General features: G+C 35.8%; 1 protein-coding gene across 1 annotated transcript in view; it reads right to left on the bottom strand.

The window, feature by feature from the left end:
* Positions 1-6,913: 6,913 nt before the first annotated feature.
* Positions 6,914-10,755, bottom strand: part of SLCO4C1 (solute carrier organic anion transporter family member 4C1) — a 35,799-nt gene continuing 31,957 nt past the window's right edge. The window contains exon 13 of the mRNA XM_072416123.1: positions 6,914-9,997. Within this exon, the coding sequence (XP_072272224.1) occupies positions 9,873-9,997 (125 nt within the window). The 3' untranslated portion in view covers positions 6,914-9,872. The remainder of the gene's footprint in view (positions 9,998-10,755) is intronic.

Here is a 10,755-nt window from a genome sequence, read left to right as displayed (position 1 = left end):
CAGAATCAGGGACTTCACATTTTGTATTTGTCATTGATTTTTTTTTACTTTTTCAATTTTTTAACTTTTGTTTTTGGTGGATGTGGGGCTAAACCTGGTGAGCTGACAGGTTCTTTATTGCAGGAGGAACTAACAAATCCATACTGCAATAAAGCAAACTTACCTACTTCTTTGAAATACTAGTACACTTATTTCTTCTCTTCAAGTGTGGATGCTTTCATCTTCGCTTCACACTTTTCAGGCTCATGGGCCATCTTAACTGGCAGGACTGGGATGACATGACATGTACAGATGGTAGTTTTCAGCAGCTGGGTTTGATGGGGTTGTAAATGAGCCTGCTACCACTGTTTTTGGTGTGCTATTAGTGGTTTTGTTTTGCATGTTTTCACAATGTAGAGATAGTCAGATTCCTCTCAGCCATGCTTTAACCCTTGAGCACTGGCTGGCTCATTCATCATCTTAGTCACAGCAGGGAGATGGAGACAGTGAATGTGATACATTATCCTGGAGTCAGTGGACCTCTGCTCCCAACAACACTCTCTAAGGGCCCAGGTTCTCAATGCCCTCTTTTGTTTGAAGACAGTATCTTTGTTCAAATCGAGACAAGTAGTTTGTGTGAATCATGAGAAACAGCAGCTGATAAAGCAGAGTAGCTGTGTGAGGATGTACCACATTTATTAAATAAGGAAGACATACAAGAAAAATTCTAAATAGGATAGCATTGCCAATGGCACCATTGGTTTTTTTCTGTCTTGGGTTTGCAGCTGCTTCTGGTGGTGGTGGTAGTAGTGGTGGTGTTGGTGATGTTGGTAGTGGTGCTGGTGGTAATAATAGTTAGTAGTAATAGTAGTAAAAACAGGTCTTGGAAAACAGCAGCGCTTGATGTCATATTTTTATATTATGCGTCAGAGTCACACAAGGATGATAATGTTTTTTCTGGGCAAGACATGGGAATTGAGTGAAGGTTTTGAGGAGGACATTGGGGAAGCTTAAGGTACTGAATGGCAACATGCATCCAATAAAAACAAGGCTTCTCATATAATTTGCAGGTCTCTGGCTATTAAAACTGCAGATACTTTTGACTATCGCAGAGCCCTTAGACTTTCAAGCCATGGGAATTTAGTTCATTGGGTGTTCCCTGTATAAGTCTTAATTTACGACCACTCCTGATGACGCTTCTTTTGCGGTTTGCAATATATGTATACTAGGGTAAGCCCTGGCAACCATGGGGAGTGAGACCTTTATGGGGAATTTCCAATGGTAAAGGTAGGCATTTTACAAAGAGGGGTAAAGGAGGAAAAGGAGGAAGAAAAGGAGAAACTACGGGAGAAGGAATTGTCAGGTAGGACGCCCATATGTGACACAAGTCATCAGTCTAACAGACATTTGAGGAGCCATGCTGAGGATGAGGATTAAGACATAATGAAGGATGAACTGCTCACCTCTGGTCATGTTTATACAGTATGTTCCTGCATTTATTACAACTTTATGCCTACTAGTTTTATTATTTTAAAACTGCACTGGAAAATTACAGTAAATTGTCAAGTCATTGCTATGGCAAACAAGAACATTTTCTTTTAGAACATTTTTCAAAATATAGGGCATTTCAAACAAATGTCTTGATGAATAGTGATTTTTTTTAATAGGGGCATAAAAATAAGTTCTCACCTGGCTTATATATGTTCATGTTCTTTGGCTCAATTCCCAGAAGGCCACTATGACTTTACATGTTTTTTCAACATGATTTATGGAGTCATGAGAATTACTAAACATTCAATCGGCTAACATCTAGGAAAGACTATATACTACTAGTCTATGTAACTTATGGGAGGAAACCAACATATATTCTGGTCATAATTAAATAAATGTAATAAGAGTAACAAGAGTCCTGATCAAGTCCAGAGTGGGATCTATGCATTGCTTTGCAAAGACATAAAGTAAGCAATGAAGTGGAAGTAAACTGGGAAAAAAAAAACCTCACTCATTTTTACCCTCAAAGATCTGTCGATACATCCAGGGGTTTCCTGGATCTGGGATCCTCTTTCTTCCTGCTGCCAAAAATGCGCCAGGTGCTGCCATGTTTTTTGACCTACGTCACCCCATCAAGTACTGTGCAGACGCAAGATCAGGTGACAACAATGGCAAAATGTTTTTTAGATCCCACTGAAGGAAAAGCGATTGGGCATGTGCAGAAGCAGCAGCCAGAAGCCTATTGGAATGCATGACGAATGTTTCCTGGGGGGCTCAGTGCTCCTGGGCTCCCATTCTGTCTTGATCACCGTGGCCAATAGCAAAAGTAGGTCAATAGCAGGTCAAATATACCTGCCAATTAATTCTGAATGATCTCAGAAGAGTCTCACAATGATATCAAACTTATACCCAAACACAACACCAAAGCTTGTCAATACAAGCCATTAATAGGTTCCAAGATATATTACTGAGCTGCTACAAAATCATACAATAAAAACTGCAGAGGCAATACTGTTTTGGGAGCTTGTAGCCACCATTCACACCATACTATCAGAGTGGTGGAGTGGCTATGCCCTGCTGCATGGGTGCATTGAAAAAGTGCCACTGGTATTAAAGGATCCTTAAGGATCTGCAGTGTGTTTTAAAACAGTTTTTACTCACATTTTTCACTTGCCTTTGAGTCTGACCTCTGTGTACACTAACCTTTAATATTCTGCAACGTATTATCGCATGATTGTAAAATTCTTGTTTTAGTGGATTAGTCCTAATTAGAACATTTCTGTTTAATGCTGAAAGGTAGTTTTTGCGGTCATGGAAGTTAATTGTGTCCTGATCATATTTTAACATTTTTTTTATCCCTAAAGTAATTGGTGAACCTGAGTAAGCCGACCTGACCCTTGGGTATAATGTAAAAATTGTGTTTTGAATAGGGAGACTGGTAATGTAAAAGAGGCTTAAAATAAATTGTAGCTAATAAACTACGGTGTTTCAAGCTTTCAGCAAATTCATTATGAGGGGAAAATTGCTTGCTTGAATTTTTATTTACAATTCTTATCAATAATGAACACCAAAAAATTACCTTTTATCTGCATAGAATTAAAAAATAATGGCATGTCAAATTCAGCCCTTTATATCTATGCCATAGATAAAAAAGGCTTAATTTGACATGACAATGATTTTTTTTGGAAACATATTTGTTTTGACACACATGAACAGATTTTGCTGTAAAATGTTACCTGGTTTATTTCAATGGGAATTGTAAAATTAAAAACCAGCTCCAAATGTCAGGCTCCATTTAGGGGGAACCCTAATGATATATGATATGATACTTTTGAATGAATATTTTTTTTGCAATATATTTACCCTTTTTAATGCTTTCTGAGCAGCCATTAAAAACATGGGTTCCTTCTCTTCTCTCAATCTTTTCCAGCACTGCGGGTTGTCAGACATGCGGAGAACTGCATTGATGTGATGAGTAACATTTGTTGAAAGATTGGTAAAAAGTAAAAGTCACCACTGTTTGGTTCCACTGCTTAAAAGACCAGACCTAAGCAACTTCAAGCATCATTTGTCAAGGACCAACCTTTTGGTTTCATTGCTTGAATATCCTGACCCTAACAGCTTCAATCATCAACAAAGTGTCTAAAGTCCTTCTGTTATTTTCTTTTTTGTTCTGTTCTTCTGAATCCATATTCTTGTGTTTTTGTGTACTCAAAAATGTGATTCTTCTAGACTCTTCCAATAGAAAAGTCTAAAATAAACTAATAAACTAAAATATAATAATAAACTATGGTGTTGAATTCTGTTATGATCCACAAAGAACTCCCAGGGACCAGTCATTTTCCGTTTCTGTTAACTTACCACCCACATGTATTACCAATATTGACACATATTTGTTATCAATAAATCCTGTTTGATTTTATGAACTATATATATTTTTAAAGAAAAATATGTTTTCAAATCCTTTCATGCTTACTAGGCCATTCTTGTTTTGATAAATGAGGTCAGCACTTAGTATGTAAGAAAACTTTCACTGTGGCACAATTTTAAATAGGTCAACGGACAATAGTTTCCTGCTGCTATAGTTCTTTAATGCTACCCGTTAATGTAGACAAATATTTTTAAAGATTTTATTGCAATTTATCAAGAGTATGAATTACAGGAAATGAAGCTGCTGAAACACCTTGCTCACAATGACATATTTGCAATAACGTCTGCTAATAAAAAAACATACATCAGATATTATGCACTCATGGAACTTTTGAAAAAGAAATTTCTGCTTTGTTTCTCTGTGAAGAACAATGTGCTTCTTAAGAAATCCAGGGCTCTGTGGGTCAATACTGAACTTTGTCTTCTTCAGGGTAAGACTAATATGAATTTATTATGCCTTGTAGCAACTCAACAAGAAATATGATGGCTGCCATTACTGATGTTTTACTATTTCTATCAGTGTATGTTCCCACACTGGTAAAACTGTTGAAGTAGTCTAGAATGATGTGAAATGTCTTTAGTATTACAAGATGTCCAGATGAGTGTCACTCACTACTAATAGATAAATAATGACCCAGAGAAATAAGGATCTTCAACAGATTTTTATCCTTAACTAAAGCTGCGTACACACTTCCAATTTTTATCGTTGGAAATGAACGACGAACGACCGATTGGCCAAAAATCGTTCGTAAAAAAAGTAACCAACGATGCCGACGAACGAGGATAGTCATTGGAAATGAACGACCGGACCGGTGGATCGGATTGGACGACGATCGTTGACCATCTATCGTGTGTACGGTCGTTCAGTGATCGTCCATGGTCTGAGCATGCGCGGTGAACGAACGTTTGCTCACTTCCTGTGGTGCACGTCACTTCCTGTATCGTTCAAACGATCGCATCTATCGTGTGTACAATATCTTTGAACGATCTTGTCGTTATCTGTATGTACAGGATCGGTGCCATACGATCGTTCGCAGATATCGTGCAGGATCGTTCGTCGTTCCTTTACCAACGATAAAAATTGGAAGTGTGTACGTAGCTTTAGTCATCTGACTGTCATGTTGATATACTTTTCTTTCCTAGCTCATGACTGTGTTCATTGTCTTATAAATCTATTTTTGTTATATTTGCCTGAAAATTAGTAAGTTTAAGAAAAAGGATCAGAACAGAGGCCATGCAACTAGGAGGTCCATAGCAAAGGAGGAGGTCCCTGGAAGAAGGTGCCTGGAAAAGGTTATCTAATCTAGGGGATGTAAATCCATTTAATGCTGCTTGAAATTTTTCCATAATGTGCAAATAAGCCTAGCACTTACCTGTCAAAGCCCCTCCACCCTTTCCCCACACCAGCACTGCGATGGGTATAATGTCCCTTTTTGCTCTGTCCAACTGATCTTTACATTGTTATCTTCAAAGCATGAAGTCCTCATTACTGGCCATAGCTTTTGCAGATGCATGCTGGAGCTCGCTTATCTCAACACAGCATGTGCACATATGTGGCTTGGTGTAAATAAGCAAAGAAAACAAAGTCCTGAAAAAAGGATTTCTAGTCTAAGAAACTTAATAGTCTCTTGTGTATATGTGTATAAAAAAGGCTGTCTGTTGGGACATTTTTTTGCTAAGCAGAGTGTACTTCTACTTTACATTCTGGATTCTGATTCCAAAATTTCCTAATCAAACACATACCTGATAATAAATCTAAATAGTTAAAAAGTATCCTATACCTAAGAAATCAGGTACACTATTGGGAAAGCATTGAGACAGTTACAGATATCCATAGATTATGAAACTGCAAAAGACCTAAAAAGCACACAGTAAACCCATTTTCACTTGTTATTCACTGTAGAGGCATCACATGAAAATCCAAATGTTTTCAAAGGCAACACTTCCATCTAGTGGTTATTTGTTTGAACCACCTACAAATTGTACTACCAGTTTTAAAGGAACAAAGTTTTGTAAAAGTAAACTGTATATACCTGTAAAATTTGCTTCTCTTTCTTCTTGCACTTGTTTTTTAAAGTTCAGAATAAGCTATTGCCATAGTATACCCTCCTACTGGACCTGATTTATTTAAGTTCTACAAGGCAGGAGAGGATACACCTTCATCAGTGAACCTGGTGATCCAGCAAACCTTGAATGGATTTCCTAAAGTCATTTGCAATTACCGTAGTTATGTTTTTAATCCTGGACCATATCCATTCCAGGTTTTTTGCATTACTCAGGTTCACTGGACAATGATCACTGGTAAGCTTATTTTAGACACATAAATGTAGAATGTAGAATGTAGAAAATGTTATTAGTAAAGGACCTAGTACAATGGTTAAAATGTTAGTTTTAATGATTTAAAAATAAAATCAGACCTAAAATCACATTATAAACTTTAAACAAGACCCTATTTTTGTTGCCAATTTAGTAACTGATCCTTTTTATATAAACAGTATCAATTTAATCCATACACTCTCCTGTCCTGAAATAAACTGTAACTATTCCCAAAAAAAATTAATATTTTTTGAATTTTGGATAAAGTAGGGAAGGATTTAATTTGCTCTAAGATTTTATCTCAGCAGATGGCTCTGTTGGAAGGATTCCTTGACTTACACTTTCCACATCTTTTTAACAGCAATAATAAATAAATTATATAAATAAATAGGGAAGTGCTAGAACCTGTCACTGTTTGATGTTGTCTGTGTCCATGTTTCAGATCATCCCCTCCATTCTGTCTTTTAAAGGGTTGTTACAAGAACAGGGAGTGAGGAAAATCTAATGGAGCTCTAGGTAGCATAAAACCTGACCAGGGACACTATGTTTTCCAAAACAGAAAAAAGACAACTTTTTTAATTGTAGAGCTATGAAGAAGCAGATACTAGGCAGAGCTAACTCTTACATGTGCTTACTTACTTCTCCCATAATGCATTTTTGTTATATTCTCGTTTTTCTTAACACAAAAAGACATATATAGCTGTTTATTTACATCATCTTTATTTAAAATATTAAATGACATCAATTAACCAGGTTTAGGAGTTCCAGCATCGATAGTGGTATAGACAATGAAGAACCTTTTTCATTTATTTAGATCAGTGGGTTTCAAATTTTGTGACTTGACATAAACTTTTTATAATTAGATTCTGGAGATGGCGGACATGTTTAACCTGTGTCTTACATTATAAAAATGATCACCTAAAGGCATGATCTGTTGTGATCCTGATTCCTACTCCTCATACAGACTTGACATTTGCTGGTTTCCTACTATACCTCTCTACACTAGTCACCTCTTTTTTTTTAGAGTTTATTTATTCTACTCCAAACTAATACACACTTATGTTTTGCAATTTTTTTTCTCCTTCATTTGTTTGAGTTGATTTTGTTTTTTTAATGTCATTGATTTGCTTCCACTGACCACAAAGCCTTTTTAAAACACCTCCACCATCTCCTTGATTTTTGCCATACCTCTCGAAGACAGTCCAATGAAAATTAAACCGATTTCTACACTAGGTCTCCCTAGGATTAACCAAGAGCTACAGTCTTAAATAAAACAGCACCTGTCATTTGAAAAATGAGTGCAACAGGATGGAGGAAAAGCTGTTGCAGCAAATGCTCCACCATTCATATGTTACTATTGCCTGGATAACCTTCAGCAGAATAAAGGAAGACAGTTAGGGACCCCCAGCAGTATACATAAGGACTACCACTGGTCTGTAGAAACAATGCTTTAGATACATTATCTGGTGAAGGGTTCTCTATTTTAAAAGGAAAAAAGAATGCAATGGTAAAAATTGTAAATTTTGTTTTCTCATGACTTTTCTTTGTTTTCTAGTTATATTTTAGGTTTAGCACTAGTAGAAAAAATAGAACAGAATCTGCAGTTTGAAAATCTTCCTAAAAATAACTGTTCCTATGTTAAAATAATGACTCTTTAGAGCCTTGGGATTTATAACAAAGGGTCCTGCCCTGTTGCGTCCCAGATTACAACACACTACCTTCCTGGATAGCAAAGTTAGAACTATGAATGATCTTTCCAATTCCAATAGAAAGAAACATGACCATAAAATCTGTTGCAGATCTTTTTAACTGACGTTCTCATTTTATTAGTCAAAATGAATTTTCATATATTCTTACAAACAATCTGTTTATTGAGAATTCTTTTCAAATGAGAGGGAGAAATAAACCCTATTGGAAAACAGTAAAATCTACAGTCCTTATAGCCCATTTATGCCTTTGGCTTTGAAATAACATTGACATGTATGTGAACCATACATTCACTGTATAGTGTGTTGGCATGTATTAGACAAAACGTTTTGTGTTCAGTATGTTGATGTGCATTATAGTTGTTTTTGATGAGAATCACAGAAAATCAATACATGACAACAGACTTGCTTCATTCAATTAGAAATGTCAGTAACGTGCTGATGCATAGCTATGATTCAACCTTAGAGTTCTAATCTGCTTCAGAAATAATAGAAATTAAACTAGGCTGTGTCATTTACCTGCTTATCTATAGGATACATATAGCAAAGGAATAGGCTATTTTAGATAAAGTAATCCAAATTGAGTAAGCACAACTCACTGGCCTGTATCCAATCAGCAACATCTGTATAGTGAAGTGGTGTAAACGTAGTTGCAAAAATGTGAAAAATTCCTTACTTAATGTAAGTGGCTGTTATGCAACAATTTTTTTTGCTTAGCATGTGGTTAAAACACTCAACACTTTTTTTAAGAATTTGGGTAGACGTCTGAAATTGTTAGTGTATGACTGTTAAAAGCAATCATGAAAGGTGGACATGTTAATATTTGGTAATACTGTTTTTCAAGGGTTTTACGTGTTCCAAGTGTTAGATACAATGGAATGATTTTGGCATGACAGCTTTTTATTTTTTTTACAGTTTGTGGTGCACCAAAGACATTAGCAAACCCCTCCAAGATGTTTGTATCAAAGACAATCTGAAGAGTAAAAAATGCCTCTTGATTTACTGGAAATCCTAAATACTGCATAGATTTATAATATTAATATTTGCAGCACCAATAGTACTATCAATTATTATCAAACAAAATAATACCCAAGGCAGGGCTTTTCTTAACATGTGACTGTTGCATAAACATGATTTAATTTAGTTTCATCATTTGCTACCTAACATTTACTGCTACTTTATATACAAAGGCAGCAGCACATTGATGCAGAAATTTCTTGTTAGGGTTTTTACTTAGTATCCAAATAGCAAGGTCAACCAGGATAACAAGAGGATAGGATAGGACTAGTGTTACTGCTCAGGATAAGCACCAGTAGCAAGAGAAGGGCCAGTGTTGATCAGCACTTCCCAAACCACCACAATAAATACAAACATCTGAAAAGACAGGTTGCACATTTTAATATAATTAGCTTCCTTAGTGAATTTGTAGATTTATGGCCAAATTTAAAAAAAATGTTCTGTGTCTAACATACAAACCTGCAGGGCCAAACACATCTATATTTAATAAAAGCAAAGAGACACATATTGTAGGTGAACCTCATCAGATCACATCTACTATTTCTTCTATTCAATAAATATATTGCCAATCTTCCATCAATCATCCTGGGCTGTTACTTTTATTTTATGCTTGCAGAATTGTTTATGGTTTAGGTCTACAACAGCCTAGTCTGAATAAACACTCTGTCCATGAAAACCAACAGGCAAAGGTTAATATAACCTTTCAATAAATCTTCTAAAGAAGATATAAAATACATTTTACACATTACCCTTTTTCATTCAGATACATCAATATTTTAAGGGGAAATTGTATGTTGTCCCCCCATACATGCTACCCTTTAGTTTATGTTTTGTGGACAAGCTGTGTCTGGTGGGTTTACATTGATCATGCTCAATGATCTACACCAGCATGGAATGTTCACATCTTTCTGTAGAACAATTCATGGGAATCCCTTATAAGGAGTCTGAAGACATGACCTTGCCATTGTTTTGTGAAGAATCTTGTACACTTGATGGAGGTTTATATATAAAATATGCAACCAAGAGGAATATAATTGTGATAACTTTGCTTGCTGCACCTGCAAGGAAGAAAATACATTATTTAAAATTTTCCTATATTAAAATATAGATATGCTCTTCTAATTAATAGTAATATGATTAAATTACTTCAATATAGAGTTATGTATATATGATTTGGCAGTAACACAGTTATACTAGCTTTCCCCAACCAGGGTTCTCCAAGACATAATAGAGGTTAGGTGGTGAGATGTAGTGGATTTCATTCCTACCTGCTTAATTCCAGCACCAATTTCCTTTGGCAGATGTCTGTAAATGAGGGAGTCTTCCCACGATCACCATTAATATTTTCATTACCAATGACTCTAAGGTGTGCTTTTTCAAACAAACACCAATATATGATGGTCCTTCTCCAACTTGCTATCAATTTATAGCCTCCCTACCCTTACTGGCCACCAGAGTAAGGAAGTATTACTCCACGAATCACAAATTTAAGGGAGTACTACAATGACCAACAGGGAAAGGGAACTCATATACATTTATGTAAAAAAGTACACCTTATGGAAAAGTTTAATGAAATCTTGTTTTAAACAGATTAAAATGATATATAGAATTCATACACTATATTTTTTTCTCAAAATTTGAAAGAACAAAAATGCACATCTGTCATTTGGAAAAAAATACACTCCTTAATCATGATTTAGAATTAGTTGTTCCAGATAAGGTGTTAGTAATAATACCTTCCTTGGGGAGTATAGAGTGGGAACTTCAGATACCAAGTGTCAGATGTTCTCTTTGATATAAAGGGCTTTTATGGCTC

The sequence above is a fragment of the Pyxicephalus adspersus genome, chromosome 6 (assembly GCF_032062135.1).
Source record: "Pyxicephalus adspersus chromosome 6, UCB_Pads_2.0, whole genome shotgun sequence".
Classification (NCBI taxonomy): Eukaryota; Metazoa; Chordata; class Amphibia; order Anura; family Pyxicephalidae; genus Pyxicephalus; species Pyxicephalus adspersus.
The sequence above is the reverse complement of the archived record's forward strand: the minus strand, read 5'-3'. Positions and strand labels throughout refer to the sequence as shown.